General features: G+C 42.4%; 1 protein-coding gene across 1 annotated transcript; it reads right to left on the bottom strand.

Moving 5' to 3' along the window:
- Positions 1-4,989: 4,989 nt before the first annotated feature.
- On the bottom strand, positions 4,990-25,882 carry AMOTL2 (angiomotin like 2). Its single transcript, XM_042459022.1, has 10 exons — positions 25,582-25,882; positions 19,490-20,361; positions 16,657-16,921; positions 14,383-14,527; positions 13,291-13,383; positions 10,627-10,922; positions 9,237-9,529; positions 8,901-9,100; positions 8,252-8,419; positions 4,990-7,177 (listed from the first exon to the last, which is right to left on the bottom strand). Exons 2-10 carry the CDS (start codon positions 20,251-20,253, stop codon positions 7,119-7,121), a joined length of 2,283 nt encoding a protein of 760 aa, XP_042314956.1. The 5' UTR covers positions 20,254-20,361; positions 25,582-25,882; the 3' UTR covers positions 4,990-7,118.
- Between the last annotated feature and the right edge of the window lie 451 nt (positions 25,883-26,333).

Below are 26,333 nucleotides of genomic sequence, written 5' to 3'. Positions count from 1 at the left end.
GCCTCCTGATTGGCTCTTTAAAAAAAAACAACTGCGAAATTTATAACGAATTAAAAACGGCCAGGTAGTGGGAACGCAGGTACAGGCTACATTGGTGTATGTTACTCCGAATTAATGTGATGTCATGATGACGTCGCTTTGATTGACAGCCGAAACAAATGAATGTGAATGAAAAAGTAACAAAACTAGTTTAAATATACACCAATTCATCCTTGAATGGGGACGAAACAGGGTCAATTACAGTGAATTAAAATAAAACGTTGAGTAAATGGGAATGATACAAATAAAGCGAATTGAAAAGCGGGATAACACTCGCTGTATTTTGAATCGCTTTAAAATGAACCACTGTATTTAAATTCATTTTAAATCACAAGTGAGAACACCCCCCTAAGGAGCTTTTTACACTTGCTTTTTTCCCGTGCTGGGCACGGGCTGGGTATGGGCAAAAACTGCTTAAAAACACATATTATTGTACACTTCCATGCCCAGCTTGGTGGCATCGCATACCCAATCTGACCTTCACAAAGAATGGGAAAGTCTCATTCTTTGCGAAGGACAGATCAGATATGCAATGCCTCAGAGCTGGGCCGGAGGTGTGCAATAACATCAATTTTTAAGCTTTTTTTGCCTATACTCAGCTCATGGAAAAAACAAGTGCAGTAATCTTGTAGGAGGCACAATCCTGCCCTTTCAAATAAAGTCAGGCAAAAGGAAAATATTGCTGTCTCTCCTAGCTTGTGTATTCTTGCTCACTACTAACTTTTGCTATCTTGACCACACTTTTGTGTTATGCAAAGGGCTCTTGTAGCATCATTGTAGCACTAACTGAGTGAAAGACATTGTAGCATAAGCTTTTGTTGACTTAGTCCACTTCCTCGGATATATCAGCATCATTTACTTCGTCCCAAAGGTGCTACAAGATCTTTTGCATACTGATGTTCCATACTGACACAGATATGTCTCTGACTTCTACACTTTGACATTGTTTGGCCACACATGTCCCAGTTTCATTTGTCAAATGTTGGAGGGTATGCCATTCCACTTCACACAGAGACCAAGCAGATACCTCCAGCAAACCCACAAGCAAGGCCATGAGGCAACACTGTTGATTTCCAGTGATGGCATTGCTTCCAAACATGAAAATCAGTACAGCTATTGTGGCTAACAGCTTGTAACAGATTTTTCCTTCATGAACCAAAGTTTCTTGCTGACCTGTTCAAACTTTTTTGCCAACCTATTCAAACATAAATTACATTTCCCAGAATCCCCCAGCCAGCATAACTAGTGGGATTCTGGGAGTTGCAGTCCAAAAGGGTGGAGCTTATCACACAGCCCCCTGGGATGCTCTCAGTGCAGAATGAAAGGGGGTGGGATGGGAACAGAATGGGGGCTATCACTCATTTTATCGCACACTGGAATGCTACCGCTGCTGCTGATAATTCCCATTCCAATTCCGATCCATCCCAGAGGAAGCAATTTTCAGGAATTGTTCAGAAGCGTTCCTGAAAATCGCCTTCTCTGGCACAGATCGGGAACAGAATGGTAACTTGCAGTGGCGGTGGCAGCATTCTGGCATAAGATAAAATGGGTGATAGCCCCCCTTCATTCTGTGCTGGGAGCATCCCAAGGGGCCGTGTGATAAGTTCCAGTAGCATCTTAAAACCTTGCCTCCTGTTACCACATACTGGTGCAGCCAGTTCCACACATTTGTGAGAAGACCTTTCTTTTAGTTCTCTTGAATCTACAATGGAAAAAAAATAAATCTCTATAGGCTTTCTCCACAGCTATATATCATTGTACAAACTCATGGTCTTCCCCAGTCATCTCTTTTCTTTAAAGCTCCTAGTGCTTTATCCTCTCCATATATAGAAGATGCATGGATTCTGGTGGTTGGGTTGTCCTTTCTGTATCTTGGGCAGAATGAAACAAAGCTATTTCACTTTCTTGCATCATGTGAAGGCGATGGATCATGGAGCGACTGGCATTGGATGAAGATAGTGTAAGAAAACAATGAAGAAAAAAATATTAGTCCCTCCCCTTCCCTCAGGAAAACAAACCCAATAATCTTGCCATTTTCTTTAGTTATTGCCTTGCACCTGCCAATCCTTTGCCAGCATCTTCACAATGATCCCTCAGAACAACCTTCTCTATCCTGGCACCTTGAGGATAGGCCAACAAATACAACCACCCTCATCCAGCCTGAGATGGAGATGTAGTCCAACACATTTGGGATAGGCACCAGAATAGGGAAGATTGCTTTGCACCTTGCCATTTTAGGTATATGGTCACACAACCATGACTTGTACAGGTTAACTGCCTGATCATCTGTAGACAGGATATCCTACACTGAGGTGTTACAGGTACTTTTCCAGTATTGCCCTGAAAACTTCCAGTGGCTGAACAAATGTACTACTGGTGCAACTGGATGGTTTCACTGATGATTCTCATAGGAAATTCTAAACCTCAGCTTAATCTACCTTCTCTGCATTGGCATTCATTGTTCTGCAATTATCATTCCATTTTTACCATAAACATAGAAACAACCCATGAGTATTAGACTAGCATTGAAGCCCATGGGCTCCTGGCAAAGTTCCATCAGGAGGCTCCTAATTCCATCAGATCCCAGCTCCACAGCTGCAGCAAGCAATAAGGAAGCCATTACTTTAAATTTCCCATAGTGCCTGAGGTATAGAACTTCTCTCAGAGGCAGGGATGGAGAAAGTCTAGCCTATGAGCTGCATGTGATCCCCAAAGGCCTTTATTGAGGCCTGCGTAACAGGGGCAGGAGGGCAAGGGAAGTACTTTTAACTTTAAAATAAAAACAAAAAAATTAAACAAAATATTAGTATCTCGCTAGTTGCCATAGGCTTTGATTTCTGGTTTATTTCCTGCTTGGGGGAAAAGGCCTCTCCTAAGATAGCCAGAGAGGATTAAAATGGAGGAAATGCCTTTCTGCTCCTAAGGGAGAGTATGAGGCCCTTCATTGCACTTAAAAAACTTTTTAAAAATCACAGTGTGTGGCAGGTGAGTCTCTGCGCTTGCAGCCTTTCAAGGTCATACAGGAAGCATATGGAACTCCCCAATCCTCAACAGTTCACCACTCCTTCTCTAAACCATTGTGAAAAATTTAAACAACTTTTTCTTGTTGGTGCATAAAGTTCAGGCATCTGCTCAAGCATGTTGATTGCTTATATTGGGGCAGTTTATAAATTTTAAAAAACTGCTGGCAGGACCATATACAAGTATTCTGTGTTTGTGTCTACACGTTACACCAGCATAACATCTGCAATATACAGTATACAAATGGTGTAAATCTGCATATGGAATTCCACAGGAAAGGGTAAGGAATTGTTCAAGGCACTGAATCCAACCCTGGAACATTTTAACTTATCCATACGCTAGCTTTTAAGATTTGATCCTATGTCATGGACAATACCACATGACAACCAGAATTATTATTTCACTTTCATCCCACCTTTTCTTCAAGGAGCTCCAGGTAGCAGCCATGATTGTCCTAAACTTTGGAGCAACCACTGAAAATATCTATGCGATCTTGCTGTATTAACATGGTGCTCGTGTAACACAGTGAATAGTCCAATCACACTCAGGTTCCACTAGTTCACTAGGACTTTCTCAAATTTTAGCTTGTATAGGATTTCAGCCTTAGTGAATCAGTCTTGGGGAATATGATGGTACACAGAAGAGGAAGGAGCCTCTTAAGTAAATTAAACCCCTGCAGTCGTTTAGACTTTGATAAAGCAAGTTGTAGATTGGACATGGAAGACAAGAGGGAACCAGGGTAAGTGTTGCTCTATGGGTGTAACTGTGGACACCGAACCGTATTTTTCCACTCTGGAACTCTCTCTGAATGTTGAACAGTGAGTGTCGTCATGTCTATCTGCTATTTCTGCTTGGATGCTCCGTCAGCACCTTGAGCTCAGTATGGACAAGAGTGAGCTACTTGTTTTCCTGCTGAAGCCAACTCTGCATTATTCATTCTCAACCACAGTTACTGGCACTAACATTCAACCTGTGAAGGAAATGTGTAGTTTCAGTTTCATTTTTGATTCTTCTCTTTTGTTCGTTCCTCAAATTTTGGCCATGTATCGTTTCTTTCTTTACAATCTATCGAAAATCAGGCCTTTTCTTTTAGTTTATACTGCTAAGACTTTGGTTCATGAACTGGTCATTTCTCGCCTGGATTACTGTGATTCTCTGCTAACTGGGCTTCCTCTTTCTCATCTTGCCCCCTTGATTTCAGTACAACACTCTGCCGCTAGGATAATTTTTTCCGCCGGCCGTTATGATCATGTCATTCCATTATTGTTGCCCTTTCACTGGCTCCCGATCCCATTTAGAATCCGTTATATAAGCTGTTATTGCTAACATTCAAAGCCCTTCATGGTTTGGTCCCCACCTACCTGTTAGCACTTGTTTTCCCCTATCTTCCAGTTCACTCTCTGTGCTCTAGTGATTCAGGGCTGCTGATTCAGTCAAGGGTTTCCTATGCCCCTTTTCGGATACGCCCCTCCTCCCACGCTGCCCCCAATTTTTGGAATCTCCTTCCCATGAATTTGCGGACTACCACGTCTCTCGATTATTTTAAGTCTAAAGACTATTCTATTCAGGGAAGCCTTCCAACTTTCATCTTGATTTTATGTCCTATTATTTGTATTAATTTACATTTTATAGTATTGTTTTAACCTTTATTAATTTTAAAATCTTGTTTGTGGTTTTAGATTGTGCACCGTAGGCAGGCTTTGTTTTTATTTTTGGATTGTTTAACTCCTTTGTAAGGTGCTATGTAAAGCCTATGGCGCTATATAGATAAACGTAATAATAATAATAATAATAATAATAACAACACATACAAATGAGGGTGGAAAGGCAGATAATTGTTCGCCTTTACTCATCTTTGTGGATTTAATCACTTTTGCACCACCCACTCACAAAACGAAGATAATATAGCAAAAGAAGAAAGGCTAGAGCTTAGACAAAAATTATTTAATTAAAATATTGTTATACCAAGTGGAATGCTACAGCAATCTCGGTATAGGGCGGCATAATAAAACAGTCATGTTTACATTTAAATATCTGAGATAACTTAAAATGCACCAAAAAAGAAAACACCCCTGTCTTTGGCAGAAAAAAAAGTTCACAGCACAAAAATATTTTTAAAAGAATACCAAATATTAATATGAAATATATTAAGCTGTGTCTTTCTCTCTTGTAACTTTTTTGCTTTGTTTTCACTTTGTAAACAATGCACAATAACTGAACCCCTTTTTTACATTATTTATGGAGGGATATTTCCCATTTTTTTTTTTAAAAAATGCAGTTGTCCAGCAAATGCACTGTTTAACACAGATGGGGGTCCAGGAGAGGGATGAAAGTGTGTGAAGACAGAAAAAGAGTTGCTGGAGTCCATAGTGAACTCGCATCAAAGTAGGCTACTGTCAGAAGCCAGCTGTCAGTAGGCAGGGGAGTGTAAAAGGATTTCTACTGCAGATTTTGGAGTGGTTCCATGGAAAGGGAGAGATGTGCCTGCAATTGATATCTTACCGAGGAGTAGTCTGCCTTAAAAGAAGAGACACTTCTGATATATAAAGCTGTTTTGCACATCCATATTCATTCTCATCATTCCCACAAATGCCCTTTATCATTTTAGGGAAAAAACTACTTCCACTTCTTGGCCACATGTCTTCAATTCACAAACACACCACCTCAACACAAACCCCCACACACATACTGTGCCATATTTCACCCACTCTCTCTTAGTATAGTTTCCAATTTGCTCTTCAAGTCCTCTTTAAATCACGACACTTCATGTCAGAAAGAAGCCCAGTCCTGAATCTGCTTTGGACCAGATGGTTTTCCCTGCTTTTGGAATGACCCCAGTGTTACACCAGCTGGGGAAACAGAGTAATTCATTCCAATACAGCTGTGCTGATCTACACCACATAGGGATGCATCCAGTTTAAAAGGAGGCAGCTTGAAAAACAGTCAACACACACATGAACAGAAATGCCTGGCTTGTTCTGTGGCTGCTGTTCAAACACAGAGGAGGGAAATTCCAGTCTGAAGCATCATGGGAAATTGCTTCAAAGGAAATGGAATCTGAAGGACTCTGAAGGCGGATATTTAACTGTGGACAAACAGGATATGAAATGAAGGAAAAGAAAAAGCAAACACTAGAGAATTCTGAAAACAAGACGGGGGAATAGTTTTCATGGAACGAATAGAGAGAACAAGCAGATCTACTGCAAATTATCAGAAAGGGAGAGGAAAAGTGCAAAGCAGAAGGACTGTGACTGAAATGTTGATTACTATTAGGCTTATATTTAGAGATATTATTTACAAAAATAAAAATAGATGTGGCCACATCTCCTTGATTTCCCTCTCTCCCCCTTTCCTCAGTACCAATGGCAAGCCATATGCTATCATCCAGACAATGGAAGATATTGTGTTAAATCCCCAGTATCTACAGTGGTCTCTCCTTCTTGGGAGATGACAGGTGGATTTGGGGGAAAGAGATGGTACAGGGAATTTTTTAACCACTCCAGCACCAGATAAACCCCCTTTGCATACAATAGCTTACATTTTAGGTCCAGGTACCTGCCAGGAGCCAACCAAAATGAGGCATCTATTTTTTCTTCCAGGACTCTAACCCAACATGTTGCCCTCTGCAGGGCCACAGCTTGGTGGTGCATGAATCCCACTTGGCTCCCCAGTTTGTGCTCCCATCTCTTGGGAAAACTAGCAGCAAAGGACAAGTGGAGCAGCTGTCTTTAGGCCAACATTATTTCCATGCACAATGCTCCAGCTGCTGTACAGTTTGCTGCAGGAAGGAAGAAATCTGTTCTGGGGTATAGTGGGCACCCACTGTCCAAAGGAGACATATTGCAATTGAGGCTTCATATCACATATCCATGTTTCTCCTCCAGTCCATCTTGCTAAGTCTTTGTCCCATGCTCCACAGTCTGTTCCAGTTGCTGGAAGAGTTCCTCAGTCTTTGCTCTGTCATTAGTTACTGTCCCCCTGATAAGGCAGCAATCTGCTAAGGCACAGAAGAGTGGCTAGGTTCAGGAACATGATGTGTACAGAGGAATCTCTGTCCTTCAGATAAGAATCTCCACCATGTCTGACAGATCCAGGGCTTTAGCAGCTGGCAAAGTCTCTGCAAAGGGAAAAAACAAAACAGCTCTTGTTTTATTGGCAACCATGACAAGCAAAAAGAAAAATTCAGAACTATTTTTGGCAGGAAAGTAATGCTAACCATCAATGACCCAAATATATTTCGTAGCTGAAAGCTATCCTACACATGAATTAAAATATAAACAGCCTTAGAGACATACAGTGAAAAATGCAACTAACTCTCTGAGAATGGGGTAGTTTTGACTCTTGTTAGAGCCTCTTAAATAGATGAGAAACATATAGCCCTCCAAATGTTCTTGGACCTGTGCTCCCACCATTCATAACTGGCATAGTCAGTGGTGTTTAATGATGTAAGTTGCAGTTCAATAACCATTGGAGGGCCTTGTGTTCAATTTGTGGCACACAGAGTTCATGTCTATGTTCATGCCTTTGAAAAGGATAACATCAAAGCTGAAGAGGTGAAGATAGCAGCCACTCAGAAACAGATAGCAGCCACTCAGATTTTGCCCTCCCTACAAGAACTATATTTTGATACTCCTCTCTTTCTAAGGATGTCTGAACAGGGGGATTTACAGTGGAATGAGGTATCTGCAAGGCCATCTAGAGAATTTAGGTAGCTTGAAGAGGTGCAGTCTTAACCCACAAGTCACTATTTAATTAATCTCTGACCCCAAAACAATTGTTAGTTTCAACTAGAGTAGACTCACTGAATCAATGGATATTATTTATCTGTGTGTGGGGGTGTGTGCGTGCGTGCGGTGGAGTGGGTAACAACTGGCCTCTTCCTTACACTGTGCTTTTTTCTGTTCCCTTCAGCTCCACCTGCTCCTTGAGGATAAGCCTACCCTGCATTGCATGAAACTCATGATTAGTCACTATGGCAGGAATCTCAGTCCTGGCATTTAGCCTGCAGCAAGCAGTTTTACATTCACCTCTTAGTTATGTGAACCTTCTCAAGCATCCCTGGCAGGAGAAGGCAGTTCACTTGGTGCACTGTGAGCATAGCTATTAGCAGAATCCAGAAGAGAAGGTCAGACAGGCACTGTGGTTCTCCCACAGCCACTCTCTATGGGTTAGACCAACAGGTGGTACTTACCTAGGGAATTTGCAGCACTGCTGCTGGTTTCAAGACAGGACTCAGTCTTGTCAAACTGGGTGTTCTCAGGCAAGCCTTCAGTCTGGGTACTCCCATCTTTACTGCCATGTTTGGTATGGAAAGGGACACAAGTTGATGGGATGCTTACTTCTGCTGAGGCCTTGGGAGCTGCAGGAAGCAGAAAAAGTCACCCTCTTTAGATCAGCAAATTCAGAAAAGCCAGAATAGGTTTACAGAGTTAAAATAAGTACCTAGAAGGGTACTTATTACCCTCCTGATTAAAAGATGGAGGATGTATAATCAGATCATTCTTGCACAGTCTGTACTGCAAACCATAGTTTGTAGAGTTCATTACAAAACACAGTATTTATAAAATTTAGATTGCCTTAATGTCACAGCAAACAATGGATGTCTCCAATTAACTTTCCTGATTCAGGAAATCACAGAGGAGTGGAAACATGACATCCAAATACAATCAAAATGTTTTAAGAACAGAACTCTAAGTAATTCAAATGAATACGGACACCATAGAAAATATGGCCCCAATCAAATGTTTCACTGAAAAAACTCAAAGACCATCAGACACATCATAACTACAGAATTCCTCCTTTCTCATCTCTCAGTATCAAGTAAAGTATCAATGTATTACCTGGGTTGCTTTGAGAGCCACTTTCACTGGAAGAGGTGCTTGGCCAGTACTGGGCACCAAAGGCTGTGAAGATGGATGGCACTGATTTGGCAGGTCTCAGGGAGCCCTGGTGAGCCTTACTGGGATCTTTACGAGAGCGCTGCTTCAAGACTTTGATGACAGCATCCTTCTCAAGTATTAGAGCATGAAGTTCTTTTAACCTTGGAAATATATGAAAACAGACCATGTGAGAAAGAAAAATGGGACAAAGGCATGCTTTAATGCTACATTCAAGGGACCTATTCTCTCCACCACACTGAGTTCATGGCAGTTGGTATCTCCTTTAATAAGACCAACCTGTTCTCCATCTCCTGGTGCTTGTGGTTTGCCAGCAAAAGATCCTCATCAAAGCTGCTGTTGGGGGACTGGCGCGGGGAGTGATTGATAATGGTGGTGTCCCGCTGGGCAGCAGCCGTGGCAGCAGCATCCATGGCAAACTGTCTCATGGTACACTCTTCTAGGTACTTCTGCTCCCACTTGGTCATGTCAGCCTCCAGGGCTAGAATCTTCTCCTCCCTTTCCCTCAGCTGTTCAGAAAGCATGTGGGCATTCAACTCAGGGGATCCTCCACCAGGCACTCCCATCTGTCTCTGGTTTGGCAAAGAAAAACAAAGACTGGTATGTAACACTGATATTGAGAACTGATGGCAGAAAGAGCCTATTCATACATACAACATAATGGGTCTAAATTTGGATGATACAGAGCCTGAATTGAACTACTTTTAGGAATTTTGGCACTTTGGGTTTGAGTGGAATATGCGCAGAATCTCAGCATACCAAATAGTTCCATATCTGGCAGTTGGAAACTGCAGCCATTCACTTTTTCAACACTCAATTTTCTGTCCTGTAAATGAAGATTTACTGACAAAGCATTTTGTAATTCCTCCTTTGCTTCCAAAAGTGGTTAATTTTGACCATTTTTGACAATGAACTCTATCTCGGGTTAACAAGATTTCATAAATGGTGAATGGGGGATTTCATTACATGCATATTAAAATATCATATGCTAACTTATTTGTTGTTGTTGTATGCCTTCATGTCATTTCTCATATGTGATGACACAAAGGCAAACCTATCACAGGGTTTTCTAGGGCTGAATGTATGTGACTCACGCAAGGTCACTCAGTGGGTTTCCATGGTCAAGCAGAGATTGAAACCCTGATCTAACCAGTCCCAAAAGCTAGCTGCTAATTGTTTCTGATCAGATAATTCTGAATCTGGTAAGCCAGATTTATCTAACAATCCTGGACAAACTGACTGAATCATGTTTCACACAAATATTATTTGGCTGATGTTTCAAAAACACCGCGTCTTCTTGGGTATGGGATACCGAAAGGTCACTTCCTGATCCCAAAAAGGCTGTTTCAGGCCTGAGAGGGGAACAAAAAAGCCCAAGTTGATGGTGGCATTATCTTATATTCTGTACTTTGTCCTCCCCACAAATTTTCAGAATGGGGTACATGGCCTGCTGAGGTGCTGAGAAAATGACCCAGACCCTTAGAAGTTGCCCACCCTGGCTATGAACACTTGTGTTCAAGTTAATGCAAAATGAAACTGCTAAACATCTACCAAGGAGAGGATACATAAATGTAAGTCATGAGAAGCTAGCTAACTCAGATTTTTAACCCCTCACATTTGTAAGCATGCTTGCACTGTTCTTTCAAGGCTTCTTGGTCCTCCCTCTTACCTGCTGAGCCCTCAGCATCTTCAGCTCTTGCTCTAGGCGAGTGCGGAGACGCATTTCCAACTGCTCCCTTTTCTCACAGGCTGCCTGGAGCTGGGCCAGTGCCTGTTGCAATCTTTCAACTTTCTCCACATATGCTCGCTTTTTCCGTAGCTCATCCTCTGTTTTGGCTGCCCGTGCCTGGGCACTGCTCAGTGCCTGTTCTAGCAGTTCTGCCCGCCGACGTTGGTCATCGTTGGCACTATGCAGTCGTCCAATTTCACACTGTAGCTTTTCTCTTTCTTGTTGGTACTCATAGTCTGGAAGCAACATGTGAAAAGACTGTTAACACAAAGTACATGTATGGCTATCCATCTCCTTCTTAATAGGAGAACAACACAAGCCAAAAACATTCTTTACAGCCTCTACAAAGTAATTATTTTTTTTTACTACACCATCTGTTTTCTGATTAGTTTGAAGACAAATGAATGTTGCAACTACTAACTGTTCAATTATTCTATAGTGGAGTTGAATCATATACAGAAAACTGAGAGACACAAAAAACTACTAGAAAAGGGACATCTGTGCCAAGGTATTTTGATTTTAGGATCTGACCTCGACTATCACTGTCCCAATTTGGGCACTTTTACATTGCTGTTTTTCATGATGTGTTCATGGCAGGTACACCAAGTTTGTTTAAGCCCAGTGAACTATCTGTGGGAACTTAATATAATGTTATAAAGTAGGGAGATGGCAACCTATGGCCCTCCAAATGTTATCAGACTATCAACCCCTATATAATGCTCAAACACAATTGTGAATCATTAAATGTAATAGTTAGGACCACCATCACCACTATCATATTTATATCTCACCCTTTTGCCAATTCAGGACTCAAGGAGGCTTACAACAGTTAAAACAAACATAGCTAAAAAATCACAACATACAAAAGTTTAAAAATATAATTAAACTACCAAAGATAAAACTAGTTAAAACTGCTTGTAGAAAGCAAGCAAGGGGGATGCCAATCTAATCTCTCTGGAAAGAAAGTTCTAGACCCCAGAAGCAGCCACTGAGAAGGCCCTCAGTATGAGATTTAGATTCAGGCTATCTGACAAATGGTACTTTCACTTATGAGGCTGCTGAAGGTGGATTACACATACAGAGACAGCCTTTAATAAAGTGCTCTACTGTCTCTGTTTTCCCCTATATTAATGGGAAGGCTTTTAATTGCTTTCAATTCTATTTTAACTTTTGTTCTGTGTACTTTTAGCTGAATCTGTTTAAAACATTTGTACGATGCCTTGACTGCTAAAGGTGAGAAGATGGAAGGATATAAATAAAAGCAACAAAATATAAATAAATAACCCACCAGTCAGACTGGCTGGGACTTATGGGAGGTGGAGCCCAACAAGATCTGGAGAGCCACGGGTTCCCCAGCCCTATCCAGAATTACCTGGGGTTGTTTGTATGAGCATACATGCATGGAGAGACTACAGAGTTTTCTGCTGTTTGCCAAACCAGAAAGAACAAGGAAGTGTAACTGAGCTCTGGCAGCTCCATTCATGGTTCAAGCAAATCTTTCCCACCAGGTTACAAAGTCTTAAGTGCTTTCAGGACTGTGAGTAAACATGTTTCACTTCCTTTCTCCTAGATCCCAAGAAGTGGTTGCTTGCCTGTCACGACGGGTCACATATGAAAGTTGTATTGATCAAAACTAAATGGGTAAGCCTGATCAATCTGAATGCAACTCCTTTAAGAAATTATTTAAATAACTAATGACCACTGAGCAGCAACAAACAGAACAGCTATGAGAGGGCTAGAAACTGGGATTGCAACTATAAACAGAGTTTCTAGGGTGGAAGGCACACTGAAGGCAGTGCAGCTGATTCTGGAATGTTCTTACATAGGGTTATCCTGTCTCACATAGCTGTATTTATAAGACCAGGAAAAAGGGTATATCAGGGAGGAAGGAGCAGAATCCATGATGCAATAAAGGTAGTTTCTTGCATTGGATACTGAAAAATTAAGAACAAAAATCTTCCTGCCCTCCCTCTCTACTTTTCTTCTCAAGTCAGTTCCTGGCAAGAATCTCTGCTTTCTCTTTTCTTCATTATTTTTATTGGTTTTTATAAGTGGGCACAACAAACATAGTTACACAACAGCTCAATTCTACAATTCTACACTTCACTTCTTTCCGATTGCTTTATGTATATATGAAATCTATCTGCCCTATTTATATCTGTTTCTAGTTACTAGAAAGTAACTAGAATCTCTGTTTTTTTTCAAAAACTGAGGACAATAGAGAGGGAGGGAGGGAGGGAGGGAGGGAGGGAGCAAGAGAGACCACAACTTGGACCTAGGACTTTAAACAGAGGGAGTAGAGCCTGTGTGCTGGGACAGCCAGAACAGCCACTGGAATGCAAAGAATCCAGGTCACACTGATGGCTGTGGTGATTAATGGCTCTAGTTTAAGTGCCAAGAACAGCTTAGCGCTCTCTGGGGAATGGCAAAAAGCTTCCAAGGGAGGATCCGCCTCCTCCACAATCTTAAAGGGACTTTCAGCTTTCTTCCCCTTCAAACTCTCTTGCAAGCAGAAGTTTTAGAAAAAGGAAAGAGGTACAAAGAACAGCTCAAGTGGGTTAGCCCTGCAGTTACAACATCAGAAGCCTTTCAAGAGAAACTTACTCTGGGCAACCAGCTTTGCCATTGTCCCTTGGTTACCATCTTGGTTTTCCTGTGCCCGGCTGGCCAGTTGCTTGTTTGCTGACTCCAAACGCTCTGCAGTGGATTGAAAGAAAAATCAGATTAGAATATTATTCAGATAAACTCCCATTAGTTACCAGAGGAATGTAGGCATTTACTGCCATCTGCTAATACTATAGACTAAGGCAGAAGACAATGTGAGAAATCATTATCACTTAAACAGGGGTGTCCAAAATGCAACTGTCCAGATGTTGTTGGACTGTAACTCCCATAACCCTAGCCAGCACACTCAAAGGTGAGAAATTTTGGAAAATGCAGTCCAGCACCATTTTCACCAAGAGCTGTTCAGCTCTGCACTAGCAGTATGCAGTAGTATGGGGCACCTGGTTGCTAGCAAAGGCATCTTTTTTCTTCTATGTTTAAAGCTTCTTCTGGATTCAAACCAATAAAACAATCCACTGTCAAATTCTAGTTTACTGTTTTGTTAGTTTCTTCCCCTAGAATTAGATTATCAGGGTCCTAAGTAGGCAGATCAAATTATCTTCCCATCCACACTTTGAAGCAGGGATGGGCAACTTCTGGGCTTCTAGGTGATTTGGTTTACAACTCCCATCAAGCACACCCAACAGGTCCAATGACAATGGACTGGGAGAGCTGTTATCCAAAACACTCAGAGAGTTAAAGATTCCCACTCTGGGTTTGAAAGATTGTGAAGAACATGCACATTACCACTTCCACTTTCTGTACACAGGTCCCTCTATTTCTGTTTACCACTAAACTAAAGAGTTTGCCATGACATTCAGTTTAGCAAAAATATGGCTAGCATTTGCCCTCCAAAGTATGATCAGAAACACTAGGGGCAATGGAAGAGAGAGAAGCCCCACAGAGAGAGGTGGATCAAGTGTGCAAAGTCTCTGAAGTTCATACCCAATTACCTGAATTGAGTCTCTGGCTTTCAATGTTACAGTTACATAATCTAGCCTATCAGTAGGTCCATGTCACTGGAAGCCTTATAATTACTATATCCTCTACTTTGAAATTGGGACTGAATTTATACCCAAGGTTATGTCTTACCTTTCAGATCCCGGTTGAAGTCCTGCAACCGGCGCATCTCCCCATCCTTCTTGTTCCTCATGGCTTTCTCCAATGCCTCTCGCTTAGAAGATGCTTTCATTAGGTTTTCATAATCTTCTGAAATTCGCTGGATCTCTGTTTCCAGCTAAGGGAAAGAAATAAGAAACTTCAATTAAACCATAGGCAATGAGAGAAAATTCGAATGCCCTTAGCAGTTTAATTTTAACAGTAAGCGGGAAAATGTACTGTTAAAAACACTGAAAAGTGAAAGTGACTGTAACTACTCTAGAAGGCTGGCAATGCTAACTATAGCTGGATTTCATACTGTAACAAAGTGACAAAGGACCCATAAAATCATGAATTTAGACTTTGAAAAATGAAACATTTTAAAAAGTAAGCTAAATTAATCAATCTCTTTTGGGAAAGATGACAATTGTTTGTGTATTCTGCAGCCTTTCCTTCTTTTCTTTTCCTTGATCTTAGCTGGCAGAAGACTCTGCCATCCAATTACATATTCCATTTTTATTCTCCTTTGCAGGGTTGGCATATTCACACTACATCCCCACCTCTGCAGGCCTGGCACGTGCCTCCTGCAGTCCTCAAATAGCTCAGCTGGTTCAGAGGGGAGTAGTTTTGCCCTTGCCTAAAGCCAGGCTAGAACAGGCCTTTCCTTGTGTGTTTCTGCACAAAAGACTTTCTGTGACCTGCCTGGTACAGACCCCAAGAGGGTGGGGGGCCTGATAGGGAGAAGGCACAATAGAGGTGGTGAATAGACTCTTTTAATCTCTACTCAACAACTGCTTCATCTTAAGACCTGTTGGATATTGTATCCTTATGCTCCACAGCTGTTTACTTGGGAGAGAGACAATATTAAAAAGAAAAGAAATTAAAGACGTGTTTTCATGACAGCTGCTTCTGAAAACAGACAAGAGGAAAGTTTCAGAAAAACTGTCTTTTTGTTTCCCAGAAGCAGCTGTTCTAAACAGAGAGTAACAAATACTTACTTGTTGGCAATTTCTGTAAGTTGTAGTAATAAAGTAAAATAAAAAATCCAAACCCTGGTTCTAATTGTTTCTTCATTATCTTTCTGCAACACACCTACATGTTTTGACCTCCTCTACAGCTTTCAGTTATGTTTCCACACAGACCCAGTACTTTGAACCAATGACCTCATGGGAAGTACAACCAGGATAGTATTGATATAAAACCTTGTCCCAATGAAACTCTCAGATTAACTAATCAAAATGAAGGAAGGTCCAATGGTTCCTTCAGACAATTTCTAATTAAAAGGATCAGATGGCAGAGAAAGGGAAAGACCTCTGCCTGAGATCCACTGCTAGTCAAGGTAATCTAGGTAGAATAGTCTATAATACTAAATTAGATGGAAAAATAGTCCAAGCTGGCATAATTTATCTTCCCATTTCTAACTTCTAACCTAGAAAGGGCTTACTGCACCCTTAACCACTCTGTAGCAAATACCTAAAATGGCTTTTCCCATCAAAATGGTGGGAGAAGCCATTTTTCTTTGCCTCACTAAGGCTGCCCCCTAAGTTGCTGATGCATAAGGAGACAATATCAACTTTCAAAGCCAAATTTCATTTACATAATTTATGAAGGACAGCTAAGGTACTGAGTTAGATTCATGCAGTCTTTTCCATTCACAGAAAATCAGTGAATTACAATTATTCAGAGTGATTATGACTGAGGAGTTTATTTTACCCAAAGTAGAAATGGTTGTGAATGAATATGAGTTGGACTGCCCTACCAATAAAACCATGCAATACAACCTTAGCCTTCTTCTTTTGCTCTCTGCCACTGCTGCTAAATGATGCTAGCTCATGTTTAGGATGGCAGCAGAATCAATCCAAAGAGAAAGACTAAGAAAGGGTCAAAGAAAAGAATTCTGATTTTATCAGCTGAGGGACAACTTAACTATCTTGTTCTGGAAAAAAAACCTGCAAAGAAAGCCACCCTGGATGTAAACCTTTCTACCAGATAGACACAGAAGTTGTTCAACTTATTTTTGCATTTCCAAGCCTGGTTAGACAGGATAAAACTGGAGTCTCCATAGTCTCACTGCCACCTATGCCAGCTTAAAGGAGTGACTAACAAATAGCCACAAATGCCACTTCTTACAATAAATCTAAAGTGTCATGATGAGCAACTGATAGATATGAGGATGGTTTGCAGCTTGTCAACCTGCATTTGGATCTGAATCTATTGCATTGTGCTCTGGACAATTTGGGTGGCTGATAAAGGTGCTTTTTCCTTTACCTTTTGGATTCGGTTGGCTTTTTCACTGTAGCTTTCCAATTCCCGCCGCAGTAACTCATTTTGCCTCTGAAGCTTCTCATTCTCTCTCAGCATCTTCTCATTTTCTATCAGTACAACTTCCATCTGGGATAAATGGTTACTGGCAGAAGCAGCCTGAGCAGATATAAAGGCCTCCATACCCATTGAAGACAATGATGCAAGAGGGCTGTGGCACAGTGTAGCCTGTTGTGGCAGGAAAGCTTGGGACATCTGGGGCTGCATCACCCTAAAGAAAGAAGAGGGCAAAGAATTAAAGTGAAGCATTTTGCAACTGGAAGACCTCAATATTATCTATTGCCCCCACCCCTGCCAGTCCTGTGCAAACTGGTAGCTTTGGCTCAAGTACTTGATGCAGTTAAATGAACAACGCAAGTCACTGAGCCTCAGGGATTTTATACCTTGAATTTCTATTACTTTAAGAAAGGGATTATCCAATGAAAGCAGCTTCCCCACTATCCCATGCTGCCCTTGACTTGGCTTCAAGTCATTTAGAGCACAAAGACGTTGTGCTTATTAGGATAATATGAAGCCTGCCATGAGATCTGCTATCAAAACTCACAATTATGATACTCACAAAAGTGTATTTGAATAACTACCAATATGTTTGAAGTTCAAAACCCCCCAAAATGGGACAGAAGCCTGTTTCATAGTGTGCTAACTTTACATCATCACTCAGGGCCATCCATTTACAAAACCTAAATTTCACTTGGTTCTCTGTCAAACATACTATCAAGCACCAGACAATAGAATTAAGTCTGACTGAGATCCCATTAATCTTAGGTTAAGGTAAGCAGGCATACCGTAAGTTGGCATGTTCAAATAAACAAAGTAGTCAAGAAAACAAAACATATCAATATCTCATGGGGTATACATTTCAATGTAGGTGTTATGTCTTAAAGTGGTCAAAATTTGGTTTGGGGCTCTGAAATGAGCATGTAGTAAATAAAGAAATATCTCTAACGTGCAGAATTCTTGTTGTTATTCCTGGAAAAAACATTATTAATGCAGTTGCTAACAATGCATAACCTTCAGCTGTAACTGTAGCTTGAAAATTTTTAGAATTCAGCATGGCTGACATCCTGGTGCCTAATGGGAAGGTGCTTCCTGAAAAGACATGGTCTCATCTCACTCAAGTTTGCCTGATGGAGACTCATTCAGACATTCTTGGGATCTTGGAACAAAAATAAATGCACTTTCCATTTAGCATACAGCTGCCACCTCCCCCTCCTTTTGCTTTCCCAGGAAAGAGTCTATTTCCTGTCTCCAACATTATCTCTTCCTGTCAGCATTTACTACACTTTGCTTCACAGTGAGAAAATTATGGTTCAGTTCCCCTCATCTTTCTTGAAAAATGCAGCTTGCCAGAAAGTCACAAAAACTGGAAAGCAGTTGTAGAACTCATTGTAAATGCTCTCCTAAGAGCTTTGTAAAAGTATGTTACTCCGAAGCAAAGAGGAAAGCCTTTAGTACAATGACTTCAAAAATGCCATACTTTATCCAAGATTAGCCATCTGCATACTTATCTATTGTTGGCGGCACCACCCATGATCTCAGGAAGCCAATGATATGTGAAAGAGACAGGATGTTAAGCTAAATCCCCGTTCATATTTTGTGGGCTTACTCTGATTACTTTGGGGTTATCTCCTAAAATACTTAACTTTCCTCAAAGAAGAAAAAAACCCAGCGCGTTTACTATACAACCACACATAACTTCTGCTGAGCAGAGAACAGAGGGTCTCTTTTCTTCCCTCTTCTGTATCTGCTATTCCAGATGCCATTTTATGGGCATCACTTTTCCAAGCAAGCACAAGAAGTCCAAGTCTGATCTCTCCAACATTTTGCTTATGAGGTGACTGAATGAAGAGATGTGTCCTTAACCATTCTCCTCCAAAACTAAGCCATGTGGACAGTGTGCTTCTTCACTTCTTCTGCTCACACATGAGCCTCAAAATAAGTGAGGCAAGACTTTTGTTTCCAGAGCCTGGAAATGTTACTATTTTGGATGACAACTCCAAGAATCCCCTTGCCTGCAGAAGTTGTCTTCCCCCCCAAAAAAAGTAACCTGACCAAGCTCTGGTTTTGTACATATAGGCTGTCTATTTCCTTTTAAGTATTCCCATGCAATCTGAATAGGTTTTCCCCCTTTCCTGGGATAAATGAGAACACTGTTAACCAAGAATCTGGCCTCTTTTAACTTTTGTTACCTAAAACTAGGACCTCTTTCCAAAGCAAAGTGAACCATACATTCAGATCAAGTGGTGGGGGAGGGAGGACTGTTGCCATGGGAAAAGATAAAAAAGACAGAAAAAGACTGTAGCCATGGAAAAAGATAGACAAGCCCTAAACCAGCTTACTTTTCTCAAAGTAAATCAGAACCTCAAGATTTTGAGTCAGATTGCTTATGTAATGCATTTCTCCTTCTCTAGGAAAATAAGAAGGTAATTTCCATCCAAACAGATGGAAGGGCAAATGTGTGAAGTGGTTCAAGCTAGTGATCCCCAAGGGCCTTAACAACTCCAGCCAAGAATAGATTTCTAGCCCAGTTGGTTACTGGAACTGAATTCATTATTCCAGAGCAACTTCAGTTTTTAAGCAAACTGAAATTTTGTAATAGCAAAGTAGGTACCAACAGTCCCTAAACTGCACACCCAGTCCCTAAAATGAACCCACCAGATCTATGCTGGACTACAGCCCTACTGTCCTTAGATATCAAACCCCCATCATCTCCAGGTTTCCTAACAAAACACCTGAGGAAAGCAGGATGGTGAGAGCTGGTATATAATGATAAGATTACCTGATTTCAGGATGTTGAAATCCTGGACCTTCTCTGTAGTGGTGCCTGGAGTCTACAAGGTAACCACTTGTTGCTTCTTGTGGAGGGATTAGATAGGGATATTCTGGAGGAGGGCCACCAGACTCAGGAGCCTCGGAGGGCTTCCCCCGGGAGACAGAGAGCTGGTGGTGCCTAGATAGCTGAGGATAGCTGTGAGAGGAACTCATGTGGTTCTGAGCTTTGGCACCATTCCTCTCAAGTGACATCTGCAGGAGCCGCTCACTTAGTGACCGCACGTGTCCATGTTTCAACTCTTTCAGCGACTCATCCTGGTGTTTACTGCTGGCATCAGAGGCACCAGATCGGTGTGGCCCTCCTTCAGCTTGTGCACCAGATGAGGCTGCCCCAGTCTGCTGGCCCCCTCGTTGTGAAGCATAATACTGGGAATGAGCTTTGGCCTCCTCATAGGTGGGGAGCTCTTCTCCTTTGTGCTGAGGCTGGTAGAGATGGTACATATTATTCTCCAGGTAGAGGTGATCGCTATGGTGCTCCTGGCCCTGCGGCTCCTGTCGTGTGGACTGCTGAACCATCTGGCTCTCTTCCTGGGTGAGACTCTCCAGGGAGGACCGTGGGCTACCACCGCTTCCTCCACCTCCACCACCTCCACGCAGGGCCTGCTGCTGGATTGCCAGGAGTGTACGATTTTCTGTGAGGTTGCCATACCTCAATTGCTCCTGGATCAAGCGGTGAAGGACAGTCCCAGAGGAATCCTCTGCTGTTCTCATTCTCAATTTGTGTTGTCCACCAGTAGTTCCCAAATGCACCAAAGTGAGTAAGAGAGAGAGAAAAATGCTTCCTCTGGAATCTAGCAACCAATGTCTTGCCAAATGATTCTGAAAGGAAAGGGAACAAGGGTCAGCAGATATTACAGCTCAGTGACAAGTGTGTGCTGAAAAAAGTCTTCCAATGCTCCCTGTTTTTAAGATATAGAAAAAAATGACTGGAAGCACTAAAACCTTGTTTTGTTTTGAATTCACAACTTCTTCATAGATGCCAATGAAGCCTACCATGCAGGGTTTCTGTGAGAAAATAAAAACATAATGGTGTATACAGCGGACCCTTGGTATCTGCTGTGGTTTGGTTCCAGGACCCCCATGGACACTAAAATCCATGGATGCTCAAGTCCCACCAAGTGTTCCTTATATAAAATGGTTAATCTCCCCCCCCCCTTTAAGAATGCATTTGCAGGCTTTCTGGTTTTGCTTCAAAGTGCTCATTAATAATATCATGTGAAAACTATTGAAGAGAAATTGAGGTTTGGCAGAATAAAATGCAGTAAACACATATGGTTTCAATGGCTTTCTTCCAACTATGTTTAGGATTGCAGCCCTGCAGACCTTTATGATAGAAGTGGAAAATCCATGGCCCTACAGTTATTGATAGACTAGAACTCATTATCCCTGAACACTTGCCATACTGGCTGTTTCTTGAGGAAGAACCACATTATGGACCACCAGTTCCAAATCCACAATGGATGGGCTGGTTTCCGATAAAGATCCTATGCATCTATATTCAGAAGCCAATATCATTGACAATTGTTTCAATCATTCACAAAGAGGAATGCATTCTAACTTTGAGGAGTGTGCAGAATGACATATAAATTTAAAATCTGGGTCTTCCTCCAGTGAAGTAGGCCATGAATAAAAACCCACAATTGACTTGATAAATACCAGCCTGGAAAGAAGATCAGAAATGCAGAAATGAAAAAAAAAAAAAAAAAAAAAGAACCTGGCTGTATGCAACGACTTGCAATAGTTATTCTTTTGGATAACAGCTCCCAGAATCCTCAGGCAGTATAGGGCCATACCTACTGGGGTTTCTGAGAACTGTTATCCAAAAGAATAACTATTCCAAGTTATCACATATAGTAGGTATTATATACATATAGTAGATATTGCATACAAGTTTTAAACTAAGGCTACTTAATTATTATCAGGGAGGGGCAGGAGGGGAAAGAATCCTCTGAAACTAGAGATTCTACCATCCAGTGGCAAGACCCTCCTAAGGACCATCTATTACAAGCTAACCCCAAACCTGCATTCCTGTCTCCACTTCCGTTCCTAGGAGTATCCTAATCTTTCACAAGAGAAGAGATTCCAGGGCATTAAAAAAAAAAATTAACCCCAGAATCAGAAACAGAACACAAAAATGGTCTCTGGAATGAATTCTGACTAAACGTTCATTTCCTTGCAATGAGAGATCTCAAAAGAAAGGCACCATCCCTTAGCTGATTTCTAACAAAGACAAGTTGCACAGCTGGAAATCAAGTATGCCCTCCCTCTGTCCTTGAAGCCTTGCCTTCTGATCCTAGGTTTGTGGAGGCTGGATATGGCCAAGGAGTGTGTTCTGAGAATGCCCCGGACTTTAATAATATTTGACTTACTGCACACCAGAGGTGCTAAGACACATGTACTATTGCCCAAGGTCACACAGTAAGTCCACTATGGCTAATGGGGCTTACTCCTCCTCAAGGAGGCATGTATGTCACTTTGTCCTTAGGATCCAGAATAGTAAAGCAACCACACTTTCCTGGGATAGGGTAACCAGACATCCTTCTTTTCCAGAACTTGTCCTACATTTCAGCCTCTTCTCTGGGAGGAATTCCACAAGGTCCTCCATGTAGAGCCTGACTAAGTAGCCTGAATTTATCTTTCAGCTGGCCTCTATGTTTCCAGAATGCCCTACATTTTGTGGGGCTTTGTCCTCCTTGGCGGTAGGGACATCTGTCTCTAAGGGCCACAACTCCTAGAAATGTAAATTCATGTTTCTTAGCCAGGCTCCAGATGGAGAGCATTTTGAAATTCCTCCTGGACAAAAGGTTGAAATGTAGGGCATGTGCTGGAAAAAGAGGAGATCTGGTAACTGTGTTAACTGTCCTTGACTCATGGCGACCCCATGGATGAGACCTCTCCAAGACCCTCTGTCCTCCACAGTTTTGCGCAAGTCCTGCACATTCAGGGCTATGTCATCCTTGATTGAGTCCAAGGGTCCAAAACACACTGCAGAAATAATCCATTTTGAGACTGCTTTAGCTGCCCTGGCTCAGGGCTAGGGAATACTGGGAATTGTAGTTTGTTGTGACACCGGAGCTGTCTGACAGAGAAGGCTAAATGTCTCACAGAACTACAGTTCACAGAATTCCCTAACATTGAGCCAGGGCAATCTCAAACAGGATTATTTCTGCAGTGTGTTTTGGACCCAAACTCTGGTGATCCAACAAACTACAAATCCCAGAATTCCATAGCATCGAGCTACAGTGGTTAAAGCGGTGTCAAACTGGGTTATTGCTGCAGTGTGGATGCAGCCCAAGCCAAGTGGGGCGGCGAAGGGGTGAGCGATGGCCACCAGTGCACTCAGCAATTGACCATCTGTGCAGCCTTGCCAGTCCCCTGGCCTCCCTGGCTCTCTCTTGCTGGCTCTTTGTTTTCCAAATTCTTCTGCGCTGACATCACCCGGCTTTGGATTGCAATTAACATTCCTGCAAAGTGAGTGCCCAGAGTTTGCTTGAAGGGAACAAAGGCCAAAGCCAAACCTCAGGATCTCTCCTCTTGTTCTCTCTCTGTGCATGAAGGCATATGTGCATCCCTGGAAGTGGGGTGACCAGATGGCCTAACCTCAAAGGAGGACAAGGCCCCACAAAATGGAGGACATGCCAGCAAAATGGAGGATGTGACACCCCCCCCCCATAAAAGCTAGTTACATATTCGGGTTCCTTAGTTACATATTTGGGCTCCAAATGAAGAATGTTCTGGTATTCCTCCTGGACGGAAAGGAGAAATTGTATGAATATCTGCTGTGAACCGCCCTGATGTTTTGAAGGGTGGTATACAAATAAAGATTTTTTATTATTTATTTATTTAAATGTAGGACGTGTCGTGAGAAAAGGAGGGCCTCTGGGCACTCTGTTCTGAAAACACTCATATAAATATAAATCCATGTTTCTTTGTCATGCTCAGATCAGAGGGCGCTGTGGTATTCCTCCTGGAGAGAAGATTTGAATGTAGGACAGGTCCTGGAAAAAGAGGATCTCTGATCACCCTGAGCTAAAACACTCATATAAACATTAATCCATGCTTCTTAGCCATGTCCATAATGGAGGACACTTTGGCATTCCTCCTGGACAGAAGATGTAGGACAGGTCCTGGGGAAAGGAGCATATCTGCTCATCCTGCGTGGAAGGAAATGTTTGGGCAGGGTGACCAGATGTCCTAACCACAGATGTCCTAACCATCAGGCCCCAGGAAAAATGGAGGATACTCAAGAAAAATGGAGGACACGGCCAAAGAACAGGTAAAACATGCATAGAAGTATACATTCAGGCTTCTCGGTCCTGCTTTCTGGACAGAAGGCTGAAATAATCCATTCTAGAGGACATGCCCTAGAAAAGGAAGCCCTCTGGTCAACTCAGGTGCCAACCCAACCTGCAATGCCATCCTAACAGGCTCACCTCCTCCGGTGCCAACACAAAGCAATAGCAATAGCAAGTACATTTCCATCCTGCTTATCAGTGCATTTAAGCACTCCCCTAAGGGGTTTACAATGTGTAAGCTAACTGCCCCCAACAAGTACTCATTTTAGCAACCTCCAGAAGGACGCCAAGCTGAGTCAACCCTGAGACCCTGGCTGGGACTGAACTCACAACCTTATGGTTTTTGAGTGAGTGGCTGCACTACAGGCATTTAACCACTGTACCACCAGGGCTCCAAGTCAAGGTGAACCCTAATCATTGAAGACCTCCAAACATTTCCTTCCCCAGACAAAACTCTCTCTCTCTGTGTTCTATAAAACAATGGAGATTATCACATGGGGATGGGATAAGGATGAGATTGTTTCCCCATCCTTATCCCATCTTTGACTGCGATCCCGCGAAAGGCTTTCAGATTGCAGCACTATTGTCTTGTCATTGAAGCAGCATTGCATTAACGCTAACTCCCGTTAATACAAAATGCCAGGCAATGCTCCTTCAATGATGGGATCTGTGCAACATCATTTGAAAGTTGTGTGATTGCAGTCAATCGCGCATTCCGAATGGGATAATGTCCGATAAGTGTGATTGATGTCCTATGAAAATCTTCTCGTGATCACATTTTGAGAACGGGAAAAGGGCAGGACAATGGCGTTTCATTCCCCTGTCTGATAATCATTTGCAACACAGCCTGGAGCAGAAGAGAGTTTTGAGGCAAGCGAATTCTCAAGACTTTTCACCTCTTTCTCACCACTGGCTCAAGAGGAACCAAAGTGCCAAATCCTTGGATCTCCCAGACCCAATATTTGACCAGATGGGGCCTCCTCTCCCCAAACTGATGGCGAAAAGGCTTGGGACTTAGCCCTGGCCTCCTCCAATTGAAAAGCAGAGATGCCACCCTGACCAGGCTTGGGATTGGTCCTGTAATCGCAAAGGAAGGCAAGATGTAAGGCAGTCAGGGAAAATGTAGGGCATTTGCAAATCTAAGCTAGATGCACTCATATCAAGATAACGGTCTTGCTTCCAAATGGAGGACTTTGTGGAGTTCCTCCTAGAGAGAGAAGGCTGAAATGGAGGGCACTCTGGAAAAGGAGGACCCCTGGTCACCCTGAACTAAAAAGGCTTCTAGAAATGGAAATCCCTGTTTCTCAGCCAACTCCAAATGAAGGACATTGTGGAAGTTCTCATGGAGAGAAGGTGGAAATGGAGGATATGTCCTGGAAAAAGAGGACCTCTGTTAACCCTGAAAAAAAACACTCATATCAATGTAAATGCATGCTTCTTAGTCAGACTCCAAATGGAGGACAATGCATCTGAGGAAGTCAACTGAAGCCCAGGAAAGCTCATGCTGCCAGCTTCTTTCTTGAGTTAGTCTCAAAGGTGCTACTAGATCTCTCTACATACTGATTCTACAGGCTTAACACAGCTATATCTTGGAATTCTACTCATATCAATGTAAATCCATTTTTCTTAGTCAGGCTGGAAATGGAGGACATTGTGGGATTCCTCCTTCAGAGAAGATAGACATGGAAGACAGGTCCTGGAAAAGGAGGACCTCTGCTTGGCCCAAAATGGCGTGAAAACTTACCGGATCATAGCAGGAGCACGGTCTCTTCTTCTCAAGCCCCAGAGATCTGGACTCCAGGTGCCTTGTGTCCTCCAAAGTCCCAGCTTGGTCCTTTCCCTTGCCTTTGGAGGGAGGCAAAAAACCCACCCAGGAGCTGCCAAAGCCTAGCTGGGGACTTGGGAGCTTCTGATCTCAGTGCCTTAGTGCATCTGTGTGTGTGAGAATGAGTGAGTGCATGCATGTAAGAAGCTTAACTATCCCCACCAGTGCCTCCTCCTCCTCTGCCTGCCCTGCTGGAAGGAAGGAAGGCAGGCAAGCATTCTCCAGCTGTAAGGAGAGCCAGGGAGGCTGGCCTCTGCAAGAAAGAGGTGGAGACAGCTGCCTCTGCTATGCCAGGAATGCAAGAGTGTTCAGGGCTCCCCCGGGGATCAGAGCCTGCATCTGCAAGGCAGAAAGAAGCCAGGTTGACTCCACTTTAACTGTCCTGGACTCCTGGCTCAGGGCTATGGAATTCTGGGAAGTGTGCTTTCTTAGGGCACCAGAGGTCCACATTTCAAATGAGCTGATGTTCCTCCTGCCCAGCTTTCTCCACTGGCCAGCTTTCACCACCATACATAGAAATGGGAAATAAAAGAGGGCATGCAGTATCCTAACTTGAAAGATGGAGCATCTGAGGAAGTAGGCTCGAGTCTAGGAAAACTCATGCAGCCAACTACTTTCTTTCTATTAGCTGCTATTATTATTATTATTATTATTATTATTATTAATTTGTT

The sequence above is a fragment of the Sceloporus undulatus genome, chromosome 3, assembly GCF_019175285.1.
Source record: "Sceloporus undulatus isolate JIND9_A2432 ecotype Alabama chromosome 3, SceUnd_v1.1, whole genome shotgun sequence".
Classification (NCBI taxonomy): Eukaryota; Metazoa; Chordata; class Lepidosauria; order Squamata; family Phrynosomatidae; genus Sceloporus; species Sceloporus undulatus.
This window is presented reverse-complemented; position numbering and strand designations above follow the sequence as displayed.

Excerpts from the sequence above, each read along its gene's own strand:
- AMOTL2 (XM_042459022.1), bottom strand. The coding sequence starts at position 20,253 with ATGAGAACAGCAGAGGATTCCTCTGGGACTGTCCTTCACCGCTTGATC. Across the intron at positions 10,923-13,290 it reads GGCAAAGCTGGTTGCCCAGA|ACTATGAGTACCAACAAGAA; the intron begins GTAAGTTTCTCT and ends TGTTGCTTCCAG. Across the intron at positions 9,530-10,626 it reads AGATGCTGAGGGCTCAGCAG|AGACAGATGGGAGTGCCTGG; the intron begins GTAAGAGGGAGG and ends TTGCCAAACCAG.